At 45.6% G+C, this 25,980-nt stretch overlaps 2 protein-coding genes across 3 annotated transcripts; one reads left to right on the top strand and one right to left on the bottom strand.

Moving 5' to 3' along the window:
* Positions 1-1,447: 1,447 nt before the first annotated feature.
* sphk1 (sphingosine kinase 1) lies at positions 1,448-18,992 on the bottom strand. Of its 2 annotated transcripts, XM_084685817.1 has the most exons (7): positions 18,184-18,992; positions 15,098-15,113; positions 9,982-10,097; positions 4,938-5,032; positions 4,568-4,683; positions 2,976-3,259; positions 1,448-2,846 (listed from the first exon to the last, which is right to left on the bottom strand). In XM_084685817.1, the coding sequence occupies exons 1-7, from the start codon at positions 18,620-18,622 to the stop codon at positions 2,380-2,382; spliced, it is 1,533 nt and encodes a 510-aa protein (XP_084541943.1). In that variant the 5' UTR covers positions 18,623-18,992; the 3' UTR covers positions 1,448-2,379. The 2 variants fall into 2 exon arrangements, with proteins under 2 accessions (XP_084541943.1, XP_084541942.1); XM_084685816.1 differs by lacking the exon at positions 15,098-15,113 and having other exon boundaries at positions 1,448-3,259; positions 9,982-10,131; positions 18,199-18,992.
* A 10-nt stretch (positions 18,993-19,002) lies between these two features.
* On the top strand, positions 19,003-25,619 carry LOC146237687 (butyrophilin subfamily 3 member A1-like). Its single transcript, XM_084685815.1, has 14 exons — positions 19,003-19,126; positions 19,810-19,892; positions 20,156-20,509; positions 20,608-20,886; positions 21,128-21,250; positions 22,583-22,672; positions 22,972-23,007; positions 23,135-23,158; positions 23,353-23,373; positions 23,570-23,590; positions 23,714-23,737; positions 23,815-23,841; positions 24,121-24,213; positions 24,372-25,619. Exons 2-14 carry the CDS (start codon positions 19,835-19,837, stop codon positions 24,908-24,910), a joined length of 1,689 nt encoding a protein of 562 aa, XP_084541941.1. The 5' UTR covers positions 19,003-19,126; positions 19,810-19,834; the 3' UTR covers positions 24,911-25,619.
* The last annotated feature ends 361 nt before the right edge of the window (positions 25,620-25,980 follow it).

Genomic DNA, 25,980 nt, shown 5'->3' with positions numbered 1-25,980 from the left:
ACTTTGCATAGGAAAAAAGGCTTTGAGAAAACGGAAAGCTTCAAAACGGGCTACGATCTCGTGTCTCCACGAGCTATTAGGATACTTTAAACGTGAACAAGGTATGTGCTCGCCGACCCCAGAACAGGAGTGTTTTATTTCTCGTGTTCAAAAGGACAAGCAATAATTAGGAGACGGTATACAAAAACAATTGTCTCGTGTAAGTCATTTGTTCCAAGGTGCTGGACAATGTAGTCGGAGAAGACACAGTATATTTCTATATTTATCTAGAATAGTATTTTTAAACAAAGTGGTTTCACGTGCAACTCAGCTGCAGTGACACATTTGTTTTCCTGTGGAACATATTTTGGTCCGTAATTAAAGAATCCCCTTGCCTAGACTGAGGGCAGGATTACGTCATACATGCCACAATTATTGCACGGCGGGTCTCACTGAAACATTAAAGCATGTGCGATCGCGGGAGCGTGCATTGAGCGTCGGTGGCCCAAATACGCACCGACTCAGTGATAACACAGGCCTGGTCTAGTCGAACCAGACACCCCGACGTTCTCCCCCCAGACCTACCTCGAGACACTACACTTCCCTTTTCTCCTGAGGTGAAGAATTGTCAGTCAAACGTACCCTTCAAAAATATATATTATGAATAGAAACATTTCCCCTTTCTTCACAGTGTTGTAAAATTATGCTAATTCTTCCCCAGTGTTTTCAGTAGACAGAGACAGAGAGACATAGAAAGAGAGAGAGAGAGAGAGAAAGAAGGGGGAGGTGGGGGAAAGGCCAGGACGCCTTGCCAGGAACATAATGCTGCCTGCCTCATGCAGAATTTAACAAGTCAATATTCCCTCCCTCCCTCCCTCCCTCCCTCCCTCCCTCCCTCCCTCCCTCCCTCCCTCCCTCCCTCCCTCCCTCCCTCCCTCCCTCCCTCCCTCCCTCCCTCCCTCCCTCCCTCCCTCCCTCCCTCCCTCCCTCCCTCCCTCCCTCCCTCCCTCCCTCCCTCCCTCCCTCCCTCCCTCCCTCCCTCCTCCTTCCATCCCGCTCTCTTACCTCTCTTTCTCCATCCACCCCCCTTTCCCTCCCCTCCTCCCACAAATGTGCTGTTAAATCCACCATGCACTCCCCCCCCCCCCCCCTTTTGTGTTTAAGGCAGAATAATTGCCGCCCTCCTTCTCCAGAGTTCTGTGCTACATCCCATAGCAGGGTTAGCTTAGCAGCAGCACTGGTGTGCCGAGATCATTCCTTGGTAGTTTCATCTCCGTATGAGGGTTAAAGCTTGATGACAATAAGGACACATAGGTGCTGATAGGGAAAGGGGGGAGGTGTGTGTGTGTGTGACTGCGGGACAGCTCTGCGGAGCACTGCAGTTCTCAGAGGATGGATGGAGGGACGGGGGGGGGGGAACGGGGGGAGGGAGGGAGGGATGTGCGTTGAAGACGCACTGCAGCCAGGGCACCACAACTCATCGACGACCTCATGTGAACCGCAGAACAGAACTAAACAGGCCGGGCCATAGTCAGTTTTAGCAACACAATATAAAAAGGCCCATCACTTTCCTCCAATTCTCTCAACCTGTGCACTTGTGCAAAGCTGGTCGTCGCCATTGTAGAATGAGGTAAGCAAAACAAGCTCAAAACGAGCAGGCCATTTAAGAATAGGCTGAATGCAAGAATTGGATTTGGATATGCTGAGGTTAACAGATGTTCCACTTGCTCGTGTTGTAGCTGGAGTGTGATTGAAAAAGCGATGGTGCAATGGACAGCCACCGGGCCCATAGTAAAGTGAGTTCAAGTAAGGGCATGTCTCTAATGTCCCCGCTAGCTCCCGGGTAAAGCTTGTATCTTCCACATGGCCACTCCAGTGCAGCAGAGCAGCAAGGCCTCACCACCCAAAAGCACTGCATGAGGGGAAGATCATTCAAATTGAGATGGCAGTTGTGCTACAACATAGAGATGACTCCCTCCATGGTCGTAAACATGCCATTCAGGGTGGGAAACCGTTGTGTGCACGTTTGGATGTGTGCTGTATGTTCGGGGTTTCTGTGTGTGTGGGGGGGGGTATTTGATAGCCAGGGACTGTATGATGCGGGTGAGTGAGTTATGATTGCAGACTTCTCACCACACGCAAACAGCAGTATCACAACTGTCGTCCCCTTGGTGCGAAAAGGGGAGCTCGGTTGCCTCTGACAAGGGAGGTTAACAGTCTATAAAAAAAGGTCATTCATTAATATTATAACTCATTATTCGGAGTGGATCCTTCAAAAGGGTTTAGCTATGGAACCATGGCACTCGCATGTCAAAGGTTTCGACGGCAAAATTCCGACCTCGCCTTTTTTGGAAAGTGCAAAGAAATGCCTCGCCCAGCTCCGCGGCACTGACCCCTATCCTAGCCCGTGATTAGCCTAGCTAGCCCTCCGTGTATCTGGGCCTGCACAGGCCCATACTCCACCGCCTCCCCGTCGACAGTGATCACCCCCTTGGGCGAACACGGCTCCAGCCTCAGCGCCCGCACCTTGGCATAGACCATGTGCGGGCAGTTGAGCGCCATGTGCATGCCCTTCTCCATGGCTAAGAAGAGTCGGAGAAGCGCCGTACGAGATATGCCCGCTCGGACGTAGAACAGGTGGATGAGGCCGTCCTCCAGGCTGGCTTGGGGCGCGGCCAGCAGGTCCTCCGCCAGGTGGGTCTGGTACATGGCCAACACGAGGACAAAGTCCTCCTCCTTGACCACCACCCAGTCGCTGGGCACCGGCTGGTCCAGGGGCGCCAGGAGGGAGTCGGGCGGCCCCGCGAGGGCCCCGTGGCCGGGCGCCGCCTCGTTCTTTTTCCCCTTGAAGGAGTTGTTGGAGTTGCAGGAGTTGTGGAGGGTGTGCGTGGCCTTGGGGGCGGGCGAGTCGTGCGCGGGCCCGCAGAGCAGGGAGGCGGGGCAGAACGCCGAGGGGGGCGGGCGCTGCGGCGACACCTCGATGGACGTGGAGCACTCCGCCTCCGCCTCGGCGGGCAGGTACGCCAGCTTGCCCTGGTAGACGCGGAGCGAGGCGAGCCGGACCAGGGTGCCCACGGTGAAGCGGGCGGCGCCCACGTGCCGGTACTTCTCGCTCTCCACGTCCACGTCGGCCACAAAGCCCCAGGCCAGCGACAGGAAGGAGAAGAGGCGGCGGCTGGAGGACAGGTGGACCGAGGTCAGGTCCATGCGGCCCACCAGGCCCTTGCACAGCAGGAAGCCGCAGCTGACGAGCAGCTCCTCGCGCGACACCGCCTGGGCCCTGCGGGGGGAGGGAGGTGGGGAGGGAGGGGGGCAGAGAGTCAGGACTTGGTGGGGGGTGAAGACATAAGTGTTTTGGGGTGGCTAGGGGGGTTGGGGGGTCAGAATGAGTTAAAAGAAGGGGACGTGAGGAGACATTTGGCCACAAAGGGGGGCGCGTGCGTGGGTGGAGGGAGGGGCCCCCAAAAGCTAATGAGGGGTTCGAATAGTAAGGAGAGGGAGTGGATTTTGAGTAGGGATTCATGTTAAGCAGAAAGGGAGACTATGAGCAGCACAACAAAGACAGCCTCAGCTGGGAGGGGGTGGGAGGGTCACTAACCTTACCCCGCCCCCTCCCCAGCTCTGCTCCGCCCCAACCTGCTGTTAGCATCCCAGCCCAGTTCAGCCATGAACAAAAAGGTCTCCACGGAGCTGACTAGCACTGAGGTTGCATCTATATTCATATCTGTCCTTGTCACTAGTCTGAAACATGACAAAAATAACTTCTAAATGTATCTGCCTGAATTCCTTGTTCCCTGAGGTTTGGTGAGGATGTTCGAAACGTAATAACATATTTCAGTACAAGGCTTTCGTCTTTTCTCTCAGATTTGTGTCGCACATTAAACCCGGCCGGTGTCTCTGCAACTGGATTCACGCTGCGGTGTTCACCGCACACCAGCAGAGGGGGCTCTGTCTGGAAACCCAACTTCGACATCCCCCCCCGGGGCCATTCATCTGCATCAGAGACTAAGACCCAACCACAGGATCCTCGAAACTCTAGCTAGGTGGCCTGTGTACCCTGCCAACGCTATCTGACACAAAATCACACATGCTGGACATCCCTATGGGGGGAGGGAGGGTGGAAGAGGGGGGAGGAGGGGAGGAGGGGGGGGTGGAAGGGGGAGGGAGGGGGGAGGAGGGGGAGGAGGGAGGGTGGAAGAGGGGGGAGGGGTGGAAGAGGGAGGGAGGGAGGGGGGAGGAGGGGGAGGAGGGAAGGGGGGTGGAAGAGGGGGGAGGGGAGGGGGGGGGGAGGAGGGGAGAGAGGACAAAGCAGACTCTGGGGCCTTCCTGATATTGTGTGACTGGTCTGGGTGATGGGGCTTTTGTGTGACTGTCTGATTGTGCTGGGAATCGGGGGGCTAAAGAAAGAGCTAGCAGTAGGGTTGATTCTCCCAGTACGCGTCAACGCTGCTTATTTACTGTGTATGTCTGTGCTATGACCCACCCAGAGTAGTGGTGTATGTCTGTGCTATGACCCACCCAGAGTAGTGGTGTATGTCTGTGCTATGACCCACCCAGAGTAGTGGTGTATGTCTGTGCTATGACCCACCCAGAGTAGTGGTGTATGGATGCAGACAGGGCGTTCCCTGACCCCCCAGGCAGGATCCCCAGGGGAATCTGGATGGCTTCTCGCCAGTCCTCTCTCTCCATCAGACCGTTCACCACCTGGGGGCGTAGACGCACACACACACACACACACACTTGTCAAGACCTTTCCGTGCTCAGTCCTTGATTAATCACTGCACTTAACATACGCACTAATTGTACATTCCTTTGGGGATGAAAAAGAAAAGAAAAAAGGAATGTATGTAAGTCGTGTTGACTATCGTGTGCTGGTCATGGATGAACGAGAGCGCGTTCACGTCTGCTAAAGGGACCGATGTATGGATGTGGCTCTGAGGAGCCGCCCAGGGTCTCACCTCAAACAGGAGGCCGTCTCCAGACATGATCACCAGGGCGTCCCACTGGGAGAGGTCAGCCTCGCGAACCAGCTCTCTGGCATGGTTCTGACGTTCTGGAAACACACACACGCGCGCGCGCACACTGTTGGATTGTGTCGTTTCTTAGTGGCGGTACTTGCAGGTTCCGAGGCCGCATCGTGTTTCCGGACGTTGCGGAGGACATGGTCTGGGGAGGACTTTCAGGGGTGATGTTCCGGTTGCCGCGGCGATGATGTTCCAGGCGCCCTGGACTCTGGAAGTCGCTGAGATATGACACCGTTCAGATTTCATAACAAGAGGAGAGTGCAAAAGAGTGTCTTTGGTGAGGATTGGGATCCTGCACTATTCGCGTCCACTCTCCTCGTATTTATCAGAAGGCCCGGAACAACAGCGACAGACTCGCACAAGAACCAAACTGCTCTCGCTCCACCTTCGTAAATGTGGTACGTGATCCACATATTGTTTTTTTGGACATGCATACATATCCTGCCAGATTGTGTACACAGACCAGGGCTTGTTTGTTCAACTTACATGTTGAGGCCTCGTTGTTTGTTTGTGACAGTGTATGTGTGTCAGGTACCGGTAGTGTGTATTTACCAGTGTGTATGTGTTTGGAAGTGTGATCTATTACACGAAACACACAAGCACACTCCCCACCAGCACCCTTCAGAGTCTGAGAGGAAAGCCAATCCACAGCGCTTGAATGAAGTATCTATGACTGGGCAAAGTTGATTCCCAGGGTGAATTACCTCAGAGCACTTCATCCAATTAAACTAGGGAAATCAAATAATCAAGTGAAGTGGTCTCTAAATAAGAGTAGCTCTCAACTTGTTAGAGATGTTAGCATGTTCTCGAAAGCAAATGCCCGTTTCAGAATGGACAAACCCTGCTATTGCATTGTATTCATTTTTCCACCTCTTTCCATCTCTCCTGATTTAAACAACGATTTAGATAAAGTGAGTTCAGTGGCTGCCTCTAGTGCAGATGTACGCTGACCTCCTGTGTAGGAAAGGCAGCTGGGTGTTTCCCCTGCAGGGGGCAGTACAGGGTGGTGTGAACGTAACGGTTTAAGTCTCGCCGTACAATTCTCCCTAGCTTCCCTTTTATTCCACTACACTTCCCTAATCCTTCAGACAGGGGATAGGAGTGTTTACACACGGTCTCGCCCTCATACACACGCCGACACACGCACACTCTCTCTCATACACACCGACACACACAATCTCTTTCTCTCTCTGACGCACACACATACACAGATAGGCGTACACCCTATCTCTGACCCCCACACACATGTACACAGATTACCACACTCTCTCTCTCTCTCTCTCCCCTTCTCTCTCTCTCTCTCTCTCTCTCTCTCTCTCTGTCTCTCTCTCTCTCTCTCTCTCTCTCTCTCTCTCTCTCTCTCTCTCTCTCTCTCTCTCTCTCTCTCTCTCTCTCTCTCTCACTTCCTTATCTTTGCTTCAAAAGTTTGTCAAACTGCAGTGTTTGTATCACCCCCCCCCCCTTTTGTTCCCTTCTGTGTAACACATTGTGTTGTCTATTTAAATAAAGCATGTGCCACCTGGCCCTAGACTTGAGACACCATAACCCCAATTCATGCTCTTCACTCTGTCTTCACCCTTCACCTGCTTTCTGTTCTTCCTGTCGAGCTTGTCCTCCCTGTCTCTGTATTGCGTTGAACTGGTCTTGACACTCAGCCTGTCTGTCACGCACACACACACAAGCACGCGCACACAAACAGCTTACCTCCTGGGAGGCTTCCAGTTACCGGGAGCTTTCTTTACCTCAGCTGTGCTTCGATAGGAGCACAGGAGAGGGGGAATCAATTTCCCTTTATCTGCCCTCCGGTCACATCCCACTGGCTTGTGCAGATGCTATAAACTATGAAGTGTTTCTGTGGATGGCGTGACGGGCCATGCAGCGGTACGAGGGGGAGAAGAGGGGGAGTGGGAAAAGAGTGTCGAGGGAGGGGACGGGTCAGCGCTTAGCCAGCGCTTATCGCTGCCTTTATAGTTTGAATCGATGTACTGTACAGTAAAGGGGGAGGAAGGGAGCGAGGGGGGGGGGAGTTAGCAAAGATGAAGGGAGGGACAAAATGAAGAAAAGACAGAAGAGGGAAGAAGGGAGGGCGGTCATGGCAAAGAGGGAGTGGAGGATAAAAGAGAGATGATGAAGGCAGAAGTGGAACATTTTATTGCCCAATTAATAGTCTTTTATGTTTGGTTGTTGTGGAGAGAAAAGACTTCTGGGTACATTACTTTTATAGCCTGGGCAAGGGTGCCTCTGGCCTGAATGCACAACTCCATTTTGTGCAGGTTTACCCATTACAGCTCCTAGTTTCTGCACTACCCTGTGGGAGGGGCAAATTGTGTACGTGTGTGTGTGTGTGTGTGTGTGTGTGTGTGTGTGTGTGTGTGTGTACGTGTGTGTGTGGGGGGGGGGGGAGGGAAACTGAGGACAGTCGATGACATCTCACTAAAATATCTCGTTACGACACAGGTTCATGAGAGAGGCATAACCTCCATACCCACCAGCCACACACACACACACACACACACTGTCCTTGCTCCACATTCTCCATCCCTTACACACTTCCCCGAGCCACCCTCTCAGAAACAGACAGGCACTGACAGTAAAAGCAGGTCCTGACAGTGAATCAGCACTTCTGTCCACTGCAGTGCCACTGTGTTTGCATGCGAGTGTGTGTGCCCTTGTGTGTGTGTGTGTGTGTGTAAGTTCAGATCTGTTGCGATAGTCCACTAAAAGAGGCAGTAATGATCTTGTACATTCTGTCTGTGTGTGTGTGTGTGTGTGTTAAACATTGTAAGAGCCTGAGGGGTTAGAACCGGTACGTTAGTATGCTCTTGTCAACCCCCAGAGAACCAGCCTGTTGGAACACAGTGTTCTAAGACCACTGTACTGGGTTCCACAGCAAGTACATGTGTTTGGACTGAGCACAGTGGAAATGATACCACTAAAGACATCTCATCCCAAAACCTCTCCCTGTGGGAAGGCTTGATGTAAACTCGAAAGCAACTTCAGCAAGTCTATATCTGGTGAACAGTTGATGGAATTGTCAACAAACTAAATGTATCCGAGTTTTTCGGCTCGGGCCGCTCTGCGGAAATCTGGGTTAGATTGTGACAAAAAAACGCACGTTTTGTATGTGCGTTTCCAGGCCTGACAAAAAGCCATATTAATGTCTACCTTGTGTATTCCTAGTGGGAGGAGAGCCAAAAGAAGCATGTTGTTATTATCTAACCTGACAGGCATCTCCTGACCAGCCCAGGCTGGGAGCAGAGGGGGCCTTCAGAGAGACCCTCACGCCAACTTCTCCGTGCCCCCCGTCCTCCTCCTCGGCTGTGGACTCATCCTTCCTCCTTACCCCCTCTAGCTATGCCTGCTGCCCTGGCTCCAATAAGGGGACTGTCCCCTCTCGTTAGCATCCCGATGCTAACCCCTCTGCTAGCCCAGTTACAGGCTGTACAGGCCTGTAAGAGGCTAGGTTAGCGCTGTGCTCACACACTAGGACTGCTCTTTCTGAGTTCAAGCTCCAATTAAAGCATGACGTTTGTCTAAAAAGCGCTGCAATTAGAGGGTTTGTATTATGGTTAGGGTCATCTATGTCATAGTGACGCTGTAGATCGCATATTATATACGATGAATGGGTGTCACTTATTGCTGGAAGGAGAACGATTGTTTGTTTGGAGAGCAGCCCTACTTAGGAGTATGGGTAAGCGTGCTCCAATTAGCAACATAACACTTTATAAAAATCTGGAAGGCCACCTGACTATGGGATGGTTTGTAACCTGAACACAAGTGTATTCTCTAAGCCACCAGTGTCCTGTCTCCCATTTATAGACACTGGATCTGCTTTCCTCTCACTGATAATGTTTAAAATCGGGGGAAGTATTCTCCCGCTTGCATGTACAACACAAAACTAGAGCCAGGTAGGAACCACCTGGTACCCCGCCTCATCTGCATGACACTGGAGAACCAGATCTGTACGCGAAAGCACAATGTCTCTTCACAGGCAGTAGTGACGACCGCCTCTGAATCTTTGCCCTCTTTGATAGACAGAGGAATTCAGTCTATTCAAATAAGGCTCTCTGGATGAAACTCTTCCAGAAGATTCCCTGAAGTCTGAGGTAAGCGCTGCTCTCCCTTTTTTCTGCTTTCACGCACTCAGCACTTACTACCCGACAAGGAGTAAGAGGATTCCTTTCTTCCTTTCCCTCTCCCTCACCACCTCCCGCTCTCCTTTTCTTTCTCTGAGGAGAAAGACTTAGTTCAAGGCTGATGTTTGACACCGCCGTGATTTAAAAGGGCAGATTTATTCAACAGACTGCAGAGCTTGAATATGCGAGCCATGTGAAATGACCAGGACATCTGCTGGCGAGTTAGCGGCGTTCCAGAAATTAATCTCTTTTCTGATGATCATTAACCACATGCCAGCTACTCATTATGAACAGCATTACCACATCAATACGGCGTACGACTTCACATCGGATTCCCATTAGATTTACTGGGACGCGTGCGTGTGTGCACATACTGTAGATTGCATAACTGCTTGGGTTTGCATATGGGCAAACTGGCACTTGATCATCGTAATGACTGTGACAGAATGAAAACATTTAGAGAACTGATGCCGCGGGGACAGAGGGAGTGAGGGGAGGACGGGAGGAAAAGAGGGATGAAGGGGGGAGGAGAGATGGGCAGGAATAGGGGAACAGGGTTAGCCAGAGAGAGAGAGAGAGAGAGAGAGGCAGAGAGAGACAGAGAGAGACAGAGAGAGACAGAGAGAGACAGAGAGAGAGAGTTACTCTAAGGCCACATTGCCTACTGGAGTGAAGAGATATGGACGAGTGATTTTGTGTTTAGATTGTCTGTCCCGCTTGCAGGGCCTCTGGGCTAGATGCTGCGGTCGTGGACAGTTGAGACACTAACCGACCTGCAATGAATCCTTGTGGGTGTTTGTTGTGTTGAGTCTGTACGTGTGTGTGTGTGATGGGAACCCCACCTGTGATGACCAGAGAGTGCGGGATGCCGGCCTCATGGAACATGCGCTGGACGTGTCCGGTGAAGAGGCTGAGGGCGTCTCCCTTCCCGCTCTGAGGGTTGACCAGCAGCATCACCCTGCAGGGACGGCGCACCTCACTGAACTCAACACCTGGCAACAGAGAGAGGCCACAGCAGAGGTTAGGCAAAGTTTGACTCAACACCTGGCAACAGACGGAGGCCGTAGCAGAGGTAAGGCAAAGTTTGAGCCACCAGGAATACTGTGTCGCCTGTTTAAAAGACATGAAACGTGTTATGAAGGTTGTTTTTGTTGTTGAGTTAAATGCAAGGGAAGGTTCCGGTACAGTGGTCTCTTATCTCTTTCACTGGTTTGAGAGATATTCTGACTGTACTGAGAATGTTAAGACAACAGCATAAGCTACTGGTGTGATTGGAAGGGCCCAGTTGGTTCGATGTTTTAGGGGATAGCGTCTAGAGAAGCTGTGGCAGGTGTTATTGAGTCCTTCGGCAGGTCTTCGCTAGGCAAATCTGTGACAACAATTCAACTCCCCCCCCCAGTTGCCTGCAGCATTCAAATGATTGGAGGGAGAATCATTCCGGCAAGTGAGCAGATGACAAAGAATGTTGCGTGGAACGATTGTCATTTTGAAGTTCAAGGAATGAGCTCTGTCACACACACAGAGTTTATGAATCACAAGCTATATCTAGCTATCTGTGTCAGTCAGTGGAGTTTGGTCAGACACTGAGGAACTGATGAACGTTTATGACTGAAGGGCGTGTGGCGGTTTCCCTTCTTCAAAGCGCTGGATATAGCAACATGTTTATCTCCAAATCGTGTGATAGGGTATCCTTAGATAACGATACAGAACATATCCAGTCAAGACACTTGCGTAGTGATTTAACCATTTCATTGCACTGGAAATAGGTTTGTCTTTGGAGTGGGTCTAAACCGCCCTGCCTTGAAGCAGCTAGCATCGCTCAAGTACAGACAATAACAAGACAGGCAGCATACAGTAGGATATGAATCCCCCCGTGGAATAGAAAATCAAATCTAACTTTTGTGTCAACTTTTAACAAGCTAAGTCAAAGGCTCCACGGACCAACAGATAAGCAGCAATTACCAACCTAACCCTCAGAAGACAAGGAACCTCCCTAAAGATCTGAGAGATGAGAGGAACCTTCACGCAGTGTGGGATCCCAAACAGAGACTGCTGCTAATGAAGAGAGACGCAGACTATAGCAGGAGAGTTTCCCCCCCCAACAGACTGAAAGACATTGCACAAACCAACAGCCGGGTGAAGTCACATGCAGAGTTCTACTGCAGAACATTAAGAACCCCCCTGTAGTAACGCTACAGAACATAGCACGGAGGAGATGGGGATGGGGGCAGCATTTGCGCAATATATGTAGGTACATAGCAACACATGATGTGTGAGCATGTGTGTCTGGGTCTATGGATGCTTGCAGTGATTGTGTCCCTTAAAGCAGAAGGCCTACCTTCAATCAACACACCTGCAGTGATTGGTTGAGTGACGTCAGCTGATAACATGTACGATAGCTGTGCTAACAATAACATGCGTGAGAGATCATCGAAAACCAGGCCCTTTTTCTGAGAGACACACCTGTACTGGATAATGTGTGTGTGAGAGGTTAATGAGTGAACCACCCACTGCTGTTTACGGGGAAATAGCAGTTTCTTGTTGTTGAGGACATTGGAGCAATGGTTCTTAAATAAGGGAGTGTCATAATTCAGTTCTGTTTGTTGTGTCAAATGTTTATTGCATCAATCCACCCTTTTATCAACTGGCTAGACATAATGATCTCAAAGACTTTGTCAAGTATTCAACGACGAGAGGAGAAATACTTTAGCCATCTAACCTTGTGCCAGTACCAAAGACGACCTCCTCTCGACCCCATTGTGATGATTCTAATGACAGGGCCCTTAGGGGGATATTTGGATGCCATGAACCCTCATAAATCATGACTTGGCAAGGGCGCCCTCTGTACCAGGTTGGCAGTTGTAGCGTTGACCATGCTGTCTAACGCCCACAGGCACTCTGTAGACTAATTTAGACCCAATATCCACTTCCTCTTCACCCCCCCCTCCCCACCCCTCCCAGAATCAAAGCATTCCACACATTTATCAACCGTTACCCATCTCATTTGGGTCCTCCCCCCCCCCCCCCCCGTGTCATCCGCTGGCTGGACACAACAACAGGGCTCGACATGCCGAACAAGGCAAATCACGCCGAAGTATGTTTCGACAACATAAAAACAACAAACAATTAAAATTGTTTCTCTGGAGGTGGGCTACTCTGCGCGTCAGTCATTGTGTTGGTCAGGCTACAATGGCCAGCTTTTGTGTTCAGAGAAGCCACTGCAGTACTTCTAGAATCCTGATTGTGACTGATGATGCTGGATGGTGTTGGTTTGTCTGAGAGCGGAATGGGATCTCTACAATCTGATTGGTTGCCTTCTGTGTGTGTGGATACATGGGTGAACATGTATATATGGTGGATGGATGTAAATAAGCAGCTACATGTTATGTCGGCTCCAATATGTTAATCTCTGCCTGTGATTGCGACAGAGTATAGAAACAGCCCACTGAACCATAATCCTGCTCCTTATCAGTTTGCTAGTGCCCTTTGCTAAATAGACACAGACAGGTGATAACAAAGATTATCAAACAGGTCATTTATTCAGTGACGTTCCGCGAGGAAAGGGTTGATGAAGTTAACTTGGAGCCTCACAAAGCTACGAGGAAGGAGACGTGACACTGAAGGAGACTTAAACCAATCACCACAGAGCTGTCCTGACAACGGTAAACATGGGACTGTGTGTGACCTTCAAAAACGTTTGCGGTCTCTTTGATAAGGCCCTCATCTCCGTTGTCCCAGAAGCGTGAGATTTTTCCAGAACTATCATGAAATCATCACAGCTGTGTAATATTGAATGCCAGGCCAAATGAAAACCAGACATCAGAGTCTTAAAACAGCAAAGTGGCCTAGTAACTGATTATATATTCCTGGGGGGTATTCCAGAAAGCAGGTTTTGCGACATAACCGAATACAATAACCCTTCAGCTGACACAATGTTGCAGCAGATTACTGGCAATGTTGCTACAACACTGGGTGTCAGCTGGGGAGGTAACCAGGGTATGTTTCATGACCTGCTTTCTGGAATACCCCCCTGTTCTACATGATCAGTTTTTACCGTCAAACATACGCAGAAGGGCAGGTAAAACTCTCTGTCTCTCTTTTGGATTATAATTATTATTTTGACATTGATTGTTTTGATGTCACAGCAGCCTCAACGACATATACATTTGAATGTTCCTATAGTAATTAATAACGTTTTATCTCAACTACTACTCTCTAATGGATTCTCAATTCTTCTGACATATGGTGGTTACGAGATGGGCGTTGGACAAGTTTAGCCATAGAGATATCCAAGTTCTGTTGCTTGAACCACGGACACACCAACGCATTCCTCAACATTAGTCAATGACTAAGTGGTTAATAACGGGTTCCCCCTCTTGAAGTGACACATGACTGCATTCATTATAAGCTCATGAGGGACTTACTGGTACAGGCGTGGTTGGTCTCGGTCTGTGTTAAAAATCCCTGCTATTTATATTCTGTCACTGTCTGACAGCCCTGTCCTGAGGCAGGTACAAGTATGAAGGTCTTCCTTTCCTCTTCTTCTTCTTCTTGTTCAACGACCGTAGGGGAATGGCGATCACTGATCACCTCAAACAAGGGAGCCACGAGGGTAGGACTCCTGTTCAACATCATCAGGGAGAAGAACAGGACTCTCAACTCCAGGAGAGAAACACACCAGCACCACTGTCGTCTTAAGGTCCACTTCAGTCTTTCCAATTATCTTTCCAATTGACCAATTTGCATGGTTTGAGCGCATCCGTTATTGGTGCATAGATAGATCACGCTACAGTACATCAATAATGTATGGCTGGTTTAAGCTTGCCCTGGTTTGACCACGAGAAAATTGCGTCTGTTCAGGGTGGACGCTGGAAAGCGGGGACAGAACAGTCGTGGCTCCCTCTGACATCACAGGGAACTTTGGTGTACGGCTCAAAAGCATTTGATCTAAGGTTTCGTCAATTCATGATAGCGTACACTGCATCCGAGTAGGAGTGCGCGGTCCAAATCTGGGTGTCAGAGAAAATCAACATTACTGAGCTCAGAGCTCATATTAACCATAATCATGCTTAGCTAGCACATGAATATTTTAGACACTCCGCTAAGTTTATCCCTGTCACTCAACGGTGTACTAAAGCCTCAACAAACCTCCATTAGGAGAGAGTCCAGTTTACACATTATGGGATAAAGGCCATAACTTGGCCATGCACACTCGGTCATACAAAAGTCCTCTCTTCGTAGACAAGATTAGTCTGTTTCAACAAACCTGAAATACCTGAAGGTAACCTGAGCATGCGTCCGTTTGTGCTTCAGAGTGGCCGAGCGTGGTGAGTCTGTAGAGTCTGTGATGGGGCTTCTGACGAGGACGGTAAACAAGAATCAGGTCACAATCGGAATCCTCACCAGACACTATTTTGCACGCTCTTCTTGTTATGAAGTCTGAACTGCGGAAGATCTGCCTAGGGAGTCAGGTGGCTGAGCGGTTAAGGAATCGGGCTAGTAATCAGAAGGTTGCTGGTTCGATTCCCGGCCGTGCAAAAATGACTTAATGTCCTTGGGCAAGGCATTTCACCCTACTTGCCTCGGGGGGAATGTCCCTGTACTAACTGTAAGTCACTCTGGATAAGAGCGTCTGCTAAATGACTACATGTTAATGTAAGATCTCAGAGGGAGATATTGTCAAGACCTGTGGCATTGACCTCGAAACTGTAACAGTGTTTTTCCATGCGACATTGTCCTCGACTGTTTGTTCAAGAACCAAACTGCTGTATTACAATCTGATAGTACCAAGAGACATCACAATCTGTCCTCCGACTGTCCCCAACACAATGACTAACATGACAGAGTGACATACAAGACCAGTTCCTGTACATAAAGCAAACTGTTTCTCAATTAGTGTAGCCTATTTATTGCAATACATACACAATCAAATTGAGATACAGACTTTTTACAATGCACAACCTGCTAGGGTGCACTGTCGGTTCTAGCTAAATACAGGACATACAGCTGTTTGTGTGTGTACAAGCCTGTTTGAGTGAGCTAGCAGACTGTGGCTGAGTTGCAAGCCAAACCAGAGGGTGTGGAAGAGGAGGTGGTGTTGGTGGTGGTTAGCTCTGTCTTATCTATCTTAAGAAAGTGGAAAAGAGACAGTGAGAAAGAGAGAGAGAGACAAGAGGAGAGAGAGGAGCGTGTAAAAGAAGCGGCCGCTGACTGTCACACCCCAGAGAGATGTATCGTGGGTACTTCCTGCAGGGGGAATTTAGTGTCAGTTTAATAAAAAAGAAAACTGTCATTTTGAGTCTCTTCATCTTAAAGTCAGACTCTTTGCACCAGGACACACCAAAGACGGCAAACTTGCGTGGAAACTACGAACAGGCCCAACATCAGATGGAACCAGCAGAACTGCTGTAAGTTGTCAAAAATAAAGTGAAGGCTGATTGTGTGTGGAGGACCCAGTCATTAAAACCCACAACCACATTTCTCTCTCACCACTCAGAGGCAGCGTTCCCTCCGCCCAGAATTAGACGAGAGGCACAACAAGAAACGGGTCTTTCCGAGAGGATGAGAATGATGAACATCAGTTGCTGAGTTGAAGCGAATAACGAGCTGGCACTGTTAACGGACCTCTGTAGTACTGGGGTTTAGTTTCCCATTATACGTCAGGTCGGGCCTGATTCCTGTCCTCCCCCTTATTCTCAAAGGGCAACCATGACATTGTCAGTCCTAAAACACAGAGCTGTTCTGGATACAGAGAGTTGGAGAGAGGGGGAGAGAGAGGGAGAAGGGGGAAGAGAGAGAGAAAGGGTGGGGGAGAGAGAGAATGAGAGCGGGAGGGAGAGAAAAGGGTGGTGGAGGGGGGGTTGGGGAGTGAGAAATGGGGATGGAGAGACAAGGTGACATAGGGAGAAATAAACAAAAATGGGTGCTGAGAAAGAGAATGAAAGAGACACGGAAAGAGGAAGAGAGAGGAACAGAGTGAGAAGGAGAGAGAGAGAGAGAAAGAGGGAGAGAGACAGAGAGCCTGAGCCAGAGGTCTTGACAGCACGTCAAACCCCATCCTGGAAAACGTCCGACACGAGTCCTCAGGGAGAGGGCTGCCGCTACTGCTGCTGTCTCACTGCAGGGTCCTCAAGCACACACACACACACGCACACTCCCACTTACTCACACACACATACTCACACACGCACGCTCTTACTTACTCACACACACACACCATAGAGGGCAAATGTTGTTGGCTTGAACAACTTTAACCAGCTAACATCAGATCATAGTATCTCACAGAAAACGGAAAGGAGGCCAACAGTGTTAGTTAGTAATGGAATGACGGCTAAAGGATTATAGTATTTATGTACTTTGTCTAACAACCAGTTATGCTATGGTGCATGTTCGCCATTGTCTGTACTGACTACCAGTGACCTGCTTTCGTGTCTAAAAGGAGAAACCCTTGAGATGCGCATCAAGGCAATCCTTATGAAGTCCCCGTCATCATTATTATTTATTATTCTCTTAATTTCACGCTTCAGATACTTATACGGTAGCATGCAGCATTAGAAAGCTTGCCTGAAGGTTTGGGAGTTGATGTTGATTCACAAGCAGATGCAACACCCAACGTGAAACGTGGTTTACTTTAAACTGGTCGTCAAGATCATATTGGCTAAAAGGTCAAGACCTTACCCAAGTCAATTTGTCAATACCAGGCAATCATACCGATTGGACAGAATGAGTATCCCATGGCTAAGTGTGGGACGGCATTGACAATGCTGTGGAAAGGTTGTATGGCAGGCTAAAACCTGCCTACCATTAAAATGGGCGTGAATCATGAATGAATGCATTAGGTGGATAAAAATACCTCTGTTTGCATCTCAATAGCACCTCGCGTCCTTTGAGGCTCTCTACACAGTAGAACTCTCTCAGTGTCACTCTCTGTCTCTCTCTCTGTTTAACTAACACCAGCTAAGGATGATGTAGCTAAATACACGCCACAAGCTGTGTCGCTATTACACTCAAAGTACCTCGTTTTCAATTGGTCACTTGGTTGCTATGGCCACAGGGGGACAATGATGTGGGTTGACATTTGACCTCTGTACCTGTCTTCCAGTCCAATGACTCTGCAGTTTGTGAAGTGCACTAGGTCACAACCTTTTACCTTAAGCCATAGTCTCTGATTGGCACCGCACAATTATGTCTGTGAATGGATCTGGCATGCGCTGACAGATAATCAATACAGAGGATCAGAGCTAAATGCTATTTATGAGAGGGTGAACATATAAGAACATATAGGCTCCATAAAACAGTATCTGTGAATTGTAAGATCATACCCGAGCAACAGCAAATGTTATTATAGCAGCTGAACCAGGATTGGTTTGACCTCTTAAAGAACAATGGTGACACTATTCTGTCTACCTGTTTTGTTATCATAGCTCAATTATGAGGTTTAGGTTGACTAAACTGAATAGAGGTCTACCAATGTGCAGCTCAGGTTCAGACAACACCTCCAGGGCGACAGAATTACAATAGCTGTAGAGATGTGTTTTAGAGTTAAAGCTTGTTTTAGCCAGTTGGGAAGAAAATGTGAGACTTATACTATTCAAGCACCTTTTGGTCTGGTTACAAAAAAAATGTTCAGCAAAATTGAAATCTTATCTGGGTCACAGTATTAGTAATATGATTCCAGGTGAGAAAGTTCGAGTTTTCTTAACATATGATATGAGAAGAGTATGGAGCAAAACAATTGATCAGATGGCTTAGCTTTTGAACACTACAATGAGGCTTCAGTGCGAGATTGTCAGCGGAGTAATTATACCTCTTGGCATTATGAACTTGAACATATAGTCTTTCTGACTGTTCTTTTGCACCCTACTGTTGTATAATGCATGATCCTTGTTGTGAATTGTTCAGTTGGACTACTGTAATGTGAGAACAGGTAATAGAATGGTCTATGTTCCGAGTCAGGTGACAAAGATTAGATAGTGAATCCATCTGAGTGATGTAATACAGCAAACATTAAATGAATTCATTCACATAACTTTGTTGAATTAAACTGTCACTTTTCTTACCGTTTCTCAGATGTTGGTGTCGAACTGAGCTGTCACGGATGGCGCGAGCCCATCTGTCTGCCTCCTCCAGGTTGGCACGCGAGTCTTGGAGCAGTTCAACCCGAAAGCACTGCTCGAGCCTTTGACGTGACAACCCAGAACTCATCCAGCGTTTCTTGAACGGGTAGAAAAAAGCAGAGAAGTACGCTGCAGTGTCCGTGTTGTCATCTCCCCTGTAAGCCCGGCAACCGACACAGTCTTTTAAGTTGTAAACCACCTTGCTCCGTCCTGCTGGCGTGGACGTGATCTTTTGAATGGTGAGGTCCCTTTCTGTTAGACTCACGGCGTACCTGACTTTTCGGTTTTCAATGGCTGTGAATTCTCCATACAGAGTAATCCCGTTGCGATAGGAAAGGTCTGGTTCTGTTTTCTTATGATCCATCATGTGTGGAGAGGGTAGTGTGAACCCGATCCACAGACCGGCGGGCACAGTCACACACCCGTTCGTTGAGGAACTGCGACTATCGGGTAGCGGCTGCAGTAGAAATTTAAATTCAATCCCATTGAGCGATTTTGTCAATTGATAGAGGTGTCGTGCCGCACCCTAGCGACAGAATTGGAGAACGACATGGCGCACACTGTGGCTCACTTTCCAAAGTACCAACCCAAAAAGATGGAGAATAAGGCCTCATGATCCATGCAAAAATGCATGTATATTGTGAATATTTCAATGTTATTTCAATACATGTTTCGGCCATCATTTGAAAAGAGAGGCGGGTGGCTATCATGTCAATGCTAGAGCCAAATGTTCTAATTCAGGCGCATTGCTTTTCGAAAGTGAAAGTCGGCATAAGCAATGGCGATGGTGGGGTGTCAAATCGCTCGGCGTCGATCAACTAAACACTAAATAAACATTTCGATTACTAAAGTTATCCAGAGGGGCGAGACGGTAAGAGCAGACTCCAGAATAACCAATAGGCCAACGAATATATTTTATACATGCCTACATCTGTATAGTATTGTGCAAATGGAAAATCGAATCTCCATTTGGCAGTAGCCTACTTAATAAAATGGGCAACTGGTTGTGACCCAAACTGTGAAAACGGAATAACGCTTAAACGGACAATTAAGGGGAAGATGTGTATTAGTTATCAAATCAAATCAAATTTATTTGTATAGCCCTTTTTACACGCAAGCATGTCACAGAGGGCTTCACATACGCCCATAGAACTGCCCCTCAACCAACCTAAACCCTCAAGGAAGTTGATAATTTGGCATCGACTTATGCTATCAATTGGTATTTGGCGCTTAGGTGACTTCTAGGTAAGGATCAAGTGTTGGGGTGGCAGCTATTAGTGATTACAGTTGAAGGACAATAATCACTAGATATTTCACAGATGCAATTTCTTGCCTTTAGCCTACTCCACTGTCAATGTAGCGCTCATTAAAGGGGTTAGGCCTAGTCGGACTGACAACAGAGTCATTTTCACTTTCGACACGGTGTGTGGGTAAAAAAAACAACAGGAGATTAAATAATACTAGCATTTTTGTGATATGGTGATGTTTTAATAACTGGTTGTCAGTCATGGTCCATTCACTTATCCCTCTTCACTAATCACTCATCTATTCTAGGGTTCAGTGCCATCCGGTTTGCAGAATGAAATATGTATTGCTCTTCAAACTGCTCTCCCTACTGACTATTACCAACCAGCAAGGTACATTTTTTTTGTTTACTTTGTTTTTTAATTTTGTAGTTTATTACTTGTGTCATACCTGTTGGGTGTATTCTCCTGTTACCTTATTTGAAAGTTAAAATCATTAGCCATTTGATATTAAGTAGAACTGTGTTGTGTTCAAAGTGTACAGTGTGCAAAGAGCACAAATGTATTTACAATTTAAAATGATATCCCAGTTAAATGCTTGAAGGCTCTGTATATTAATATATACTCATCTTTTTGATCCCTTTTTCAAACTTCAGACACATTTGAAGTCTTGGGAGGTTTAGTCGATGTTCTAGCAGGAGAGAACGCAACGTTGCCATGTCACCTCAAACCCAAAATCAGTGCTGTAAACCTAAAGGTGAAGTGGATCAAAATAAAATCATCAGATAATATCTCGACAGTTCATGTCTACGAAAACCAGAAGGACGTGGAAGCAGAAGCTGACACAACATACCGAGGACGGACGTCCCTTTTCAGAGAAGAACTTCAGAAAGGCAACATCTCCTTGAAACTGATTCACGCTAAATTATCTGATAGTGGACAATACATATGTGGAGTTCTGACAGCAAACTGGAATGAGGGAGTAGCTGAGGTCAAAGTTTCTGTCAAAGGTAGTATTCCAAGATATGCTTCTATTTTGTTGTGTTCTAAACATACTGTTTGTAGCTCTGGTTGGTGGTTTTTATTCTGTCTTTCTTTTTATTTGCAGGTGAGGGATCTTTGCCAATGGTTGAAATTGGAAACCCCAGTGGCTGGGGCCTGGAAGTGTTGTGCAGATCTACAGGCTGGCACCCCCAACCTGAACTGGTTTGGCTGAACAGTAAAGGGGAAGTACTTCCTGCTAAACTCATAGAGACATCTAGAGGCCAGGATGGTCTCTATGACATAAAAGGACTAGTTGTTGCACAAAGAAACTCCAACCAAATTACATGCAGAATTCAACAGCAGCTCATTGGCCACATGTTACAGATGAAGATAGATATTTCAAGTAAGTAATAAAGCAATACTCTTTATCTTAAACTTAAATTGTTCAATAAAGATGATTTATTCAGGCCATTTCATGTTGCAATGAATTTTCAGGATTGAAATACTGTGTACAGCTACACATTTCTTTAGTAGAATATATTTCACTTTGTCAAAATATTGTTATCTCGTCCACCTTGATTTTTTAAATTCTTTTTTTTCTAAATGGCAGGAAATAACCAAATGCATGCTCATCTCTTTTTCAGATGATTTGTTTCCCAAATTAATTAATTTCTTAATGTTATTGGTCTTCATCGCCCCCCTGTTGATTTCCGTGGTCATATTCATTTTGTGTTGCTTATACAAGAAGAGAAGGAACACACAACAAGGTATGTTTCGCTTTAGAGTTTTTGACACAAGCCTAAATATTGATGCAACAGAAACCCAGGCCAACCAACTAAAACGTGACATCGAAATGTATGATTAGCTCTACATATGCAATATTGCAATTTTCATGCCATTGATGGAATACTTTTTCAAACAGACCACATAAGTTTAGACTGCATATAGGATAACAATACACTATAGGCATGACCACGCAAAAAATGTGCATTCAATCAAGCTTGTCAACATTCAGAATTCTAATATAAAGAACATTTGGGTGCATGAAAATGCCTTTCTGATTGCTGAAACCAGTGTTGAGATTCTGAAATCCAGTGATTGCTTTGTGGACTGTTGTGTTCTGCACAATATGGCCATGTACTGAATGCCACTTGCCAGTACAAAGTAGAGGCTGTAGTAACGTGATGGAGAGCTAGATGGCAACCAACCAGGGGGCTGCACCCATAGCTCTAACAAATGGTTGCACTACTCCAGTAGAGAATGTGAGCATATTGGACAGGACATTTATTCATAAATCCGACTTTATACATGCAATTGCTGGGGGTTTTGCATAACAATTCACTTTCAGTTTTACAACAACAGTAAATATATTGTGCAGACCTACCTGATGTGCTAGATGTTCCTGCCCCTATTCCTCCAAACTGTGTAAGGTCATTGAACCAACCTGGCTTTGCATTGCTCAGGTGTTCTTGAGACCCCAGACAAAGATGCCAATGCTAAATCTGTAGGGGGTGTTGAGAGTCTCAATAAATTGTTTTACTAAATTTTTTTATCTACATTGTTGAACTTCCATCTCAGCCTCTATGAATTCTGGTTGTCTTAATCTCTACATAGTGATTTGTGACTTTTCACATAGCCCTGGTGTACCATCAGATACCGAATGGTTATAGGGACCAGCCAGATTATTCAATAATTCCACCTACATAGTGGAGCTAGTGTTGCAGTTATACATTTCAGTGCTCACAGATTAGAGGTCGCTGTTGCACATTTTCTGTAGTTGTCATGTGGACATTATGACAAAAACATAACCACAGTTTGAGCGATCACCATGGTGCTTCTAATGACAAGAAAGATCTCCCCCCTGCTTTTTCCCATAATGTTGGCCATGTCAATTACTGTAATGTACATCAAAGGCCAGGCAGAGTAAACTAGTCTATAGTCTTGTGTTTTAAGTCTACTGGTTGCAAGAAGGTTGCTGTAACATTTTAGTAATGATGACAATATACAGTAGGTCATTTTTATGTCACAGATAAAGACATGCACCAAAATTCATGTGGATGTTCATTACATGATCAATTATTTTAACTTTTTATTCACAGCTCAATCATGGGCCAGATCCGGACAAAATACTACATGTAATGTGTTCAAAAAAAGACACGGGAGTGAGGATGAAACAGCTGTCTTAAAAGGTAAGTCATTTTAATATAGTTGTTGACATTAAGACAAAGTACAACATTGAATTAAATCTTGTCTTTGCATGTAAACATTTTATCTCAGGGTTATTTTCTATACTCACAGTTTTTTATTTTATGATATACAATCTCATCATAAAAAGTGTTGTGCAGAAGCATATACTGAGTTCTGTGTATGAACATGATAGATTAACTCTATATATTAGGACCTTTTTACTGTTATTGATATGGTGATGAGCCTCACTGTTCTGTAGAGAAGTTCTATTTGATTACTAAATTACTATTTGTCACTGTAGATGGCAAAGATGTGAATCTCGGTTTCATGCAATTTGGTAAGTTGTGTTGTTATGTACATTTTTTTTTAAATTATATTATCTTAACTGGCCACAGAAGATTTACTCATTTGAACAAAATATATATTGTTACTCTTATTTAATGTAAATACAATTTCTCCAACAGATAAATCGCATATTATCCAGAATGGTAAGGACTGTGTTTGGCTGTGTGATAGAAAACAATGTTTCCCCTGCTTGTACATCAGGGTCATACAGTATTCCACTGTGAATGAATAACTGATAAAGATGCTAAAACTGATTCATATGTAAAGGAAGAACATACAGTTGAGGTTAGGCCTGGAAACTTGTTGTAAAAGTTTTTTGTGTTGTTTTTTTAATCAGAAAATCTCAAGAAACAATTAGGTAAGTGCGTGTGTGTATACAGTAAATGTATATTATACAAAGTTAGATATCCAAACAGTTCCCCTTTAACAAAAACTTACAGCTAGAACAAAGTAAGAACATACAGTAGAGGTTAAGCCTCATAAAAGAAAATAACTCCTGATAAAATGATGTTCTTGCTTACCAATTCAGTTGTTTGTCTTGTTTTATTGATCAGAAAATCTCAAGAAACAATTAGGTAAGTGTGTGTGTGTTCAGTAAATCTATCTTATACGAAGTTAGATATCCAACCACTTTCCCTGTAACAAAAGCATACAGTGGAATCAGTTTAGAATAAGAAATCCCATGCTTTTTTCAACAGACTTTTTGAATACCAGAAAATTGGGTGAGTACATAAAATCTTGTCTATTATTTTGTTTAGGAAAATAGAACCACACATGATAATGTAACATCTCTTCACAGATTACAGCGATGTGGTCACATTTCACAGTAAGTGAAATTACACTGTTCCATTTTTTGTAATAAATAATTGCATTTGACAGCTTTAGATCAGCCAATAGTACTCCAAGAGAAGTTAGACTGGATGCTGTTACTGGGAGGTGGAATGCAAGGGGGTTGGAACCTACAGTATATACAGTACTGTAGCTGTGACTTGCATGGGAATCATACAGCTTTAGATAAGTGATATATTGCTGAATTTTGAACAGATTGTTTTAAACAAATGTCTTAGGGTTTTTGTCATTGAAAATAGTACTCCATTCTCTATAGGAACCATCAATCTGGATGCTGACAGTGCACATGTTGATCTTGAAGTGAATGATAAAGATGTGCAAAACACTGGAAAAAACCCACAGAGCTTTGGTAAGTAAACATACTAACGTAATTGTGTAATATCATAAATTGATTAATAGTTTTCTCTCTCACTTAAAGAAATCATTGTTCACATTCAACAAATATGATGTGCTAAGTGTCATGTTATTACTCAATATTGGCGCATACAACCATTCCATTCTTTATAGAACCCAACACTCCGGAACTTGGAACTGAACCTGATCCTGTCGAAGAGCCCAAAAACACTGTGGAACCTGCATCAAACACCCATAAACGTTTCAAGAAAGCTCCCTGTGTTTTGGCAAAAGACGGGTTTTCCTCTGGGTCACATTATTTTATTGTGGCGGTACCAAAGAACGGCTGGATTGTAGGAGTGGCCAAAGCTTCTATCAACAAGGAGAAGACTTCGGGCTGCACTGTTCAAGAAGGCTGCTGGACTTTGAGGCACAGGCAGGGGAAGATAAGTGTGCATGATGGTACTATGCTATCTCTTTCTATGACAAGAGAGACAAAGAAAGTCGGGGTCTTTGTGAATTATGATGAGAGTTTCGTCTCATTTTATAATGTGACCCACCATGATGACACCGTTAAGTCAGGTGATCATATCTACACTTATACAGATTGTACATTTGAAAACTGTCAAGAGGTCTATCCATTCTTTGGAATTGGAAGTTTGAAAACTCTAAACTCCAAACTCATCATCGTTGACCCTGTTACCAATGATTAGCCCAAAAAAATATAACCTGCCAAACAGTAAACAACCTATTTAAGCACTTAAGGGAAAAACACTATATCCAAAAGCTTTTCCCAACACCAAAAGATATACCGTCTAGACTCTAGAGAAGATGGGACAGGTATGGGGGAAATCCAATGTCAACCATGTGTTTGTGTGCAACAAAGAAATTGTATTTCTGAGAACAACAGAACGATCACCCATGAAAGATGTGAACGCTATGAACAAGTATTCTTAAGATAAGTTCGACTGGATGCTGTTCCTGGGAGGTGGAATCCAAGGGGGTTGGACCCTACAGTATATACAGTACTGTAGCTGTGACTTGCATGGGAATCAGGGAATTCCTCCAGGATCACAATGACTCTTATTGAGTGACTTGTTGCTCTTGTAGATTAGTTATTACAAAGTTAACTCTCGTACTGGCTGTGAAATATTTGTATAACTTTTTTTTTGTATAATTGTATAACTGCATGCTCTTATGAGTCTTCCCTTTGGCACTTGTTTAGTTTTTTCACAATGTATGCTTCATGTTTTGGCTGCTTGCAATGTTTGGGACTACCTCGTTGTTATGATCTGTGACCTATGCTCTTTTGTAAAGCTCTCTCTTGGAAGTCGCTTTGGATAAAAACGTCTGCTAAATGCATAAATGTAAATGTAATGAATCAGTAGGAAAATAAGTGGATCAAACTGCATGGGGGGGGGGGGGGGGTTCAGTCTTAAAACTTATGGTTCATAGTCTTATATACAAAATAAGTCATGATTTTTTTCATTGTTTCAATTCCTATAATGACTGATGTACTATGAAATAATTGACCAAATTAGCCAATATTGTATTTAAGATGTTGCACTGTGCCAGGTAAAAAAAAACTGAACAACTGCCATACCGCTTGAACTGTAAACTTTAAGTTCTTCATTTGCTGAAGTAACTAATACTGTATGCACATACCTTGTGTTAAAGTAATACATGTACATTTCAATTAAAGATTTTGAAGAACATTTTAAAAAAATTCTCAGGAGAAAAACCTTTTGTGAAAACAACATAAAATTTTTTTCACAAATGTACA

Source organism: Hypomesus nipponensis, chromosome 21, assembly GCF_054491055.1.
Source record: "Hypomesus nipponensis isolate SF chromosome 21, ASM5449105v1, whole genome shotgun sequence".
In the NCBI taxonomy this organism is placed as follows: domain Eukaryota; kingdom Metazoa; phylum Chordata; class Actinopteri; order Osmeriformes; family Osmeridae; genus Hypomesus; species Hypomesus nipponensis.
The sequence above is the reverse complement of the archived record's forward strand: the minus strand, read 5'-3'. Positions and strand labels throughout refer to the sequence as shown.

What these genes read in the sequence shown, in the direction of transcription:
- sphk1 (XM_084685816.1), bottom strand. Translation starts at nt 18,622, where the DNA reads ATGATGGATCATAAGAAAACAGAACCAGACCTTTCCTATCGCAACGGG. An exon ending in GCACTCTCTGGTCATCACAG is followed by an intron (nt 5,033 to 9,981) that starts GTGGGGTTCCCA and finishes GTGTGTTTCCAG; the next exon opens with AACGTCAGAACCATGCCAGA. An exon ending in TCCATACACCACTACTCTGG is followed by an intron (nt 3,260 to 4,567) that starts GTGGGTCATAGC and finishes CTCCCCCCGCAG; the next exon opens with GGCCCAGGCGGTGTCGCGCG.
- LOC146237687 (XM_084685815.1), top strand. Translation starts at nt 19,835, where the DNA reads ATGAAATATGTATTGCTCTTCAAACTGCTCTCCCTACTGACTATTACC. An exon ending in TGAAACAGCTGTCTTAAAAG is followed by an intron (nt 22,673 to 22,971) that starts GTAAGTCATTTT and finishes TTGTCACTGTAG; the next exon opens with ATGGCAAAGATGTGAATCTC. An exon ending in CGATGTGGTCACATTTCACA is followed by an intron (nt 23,842 to 24,120) that starts GTAAGTGAAATT and finishes CATTCTCTATAG; the next exon opens with GAACCATCAATCTGGATGCT.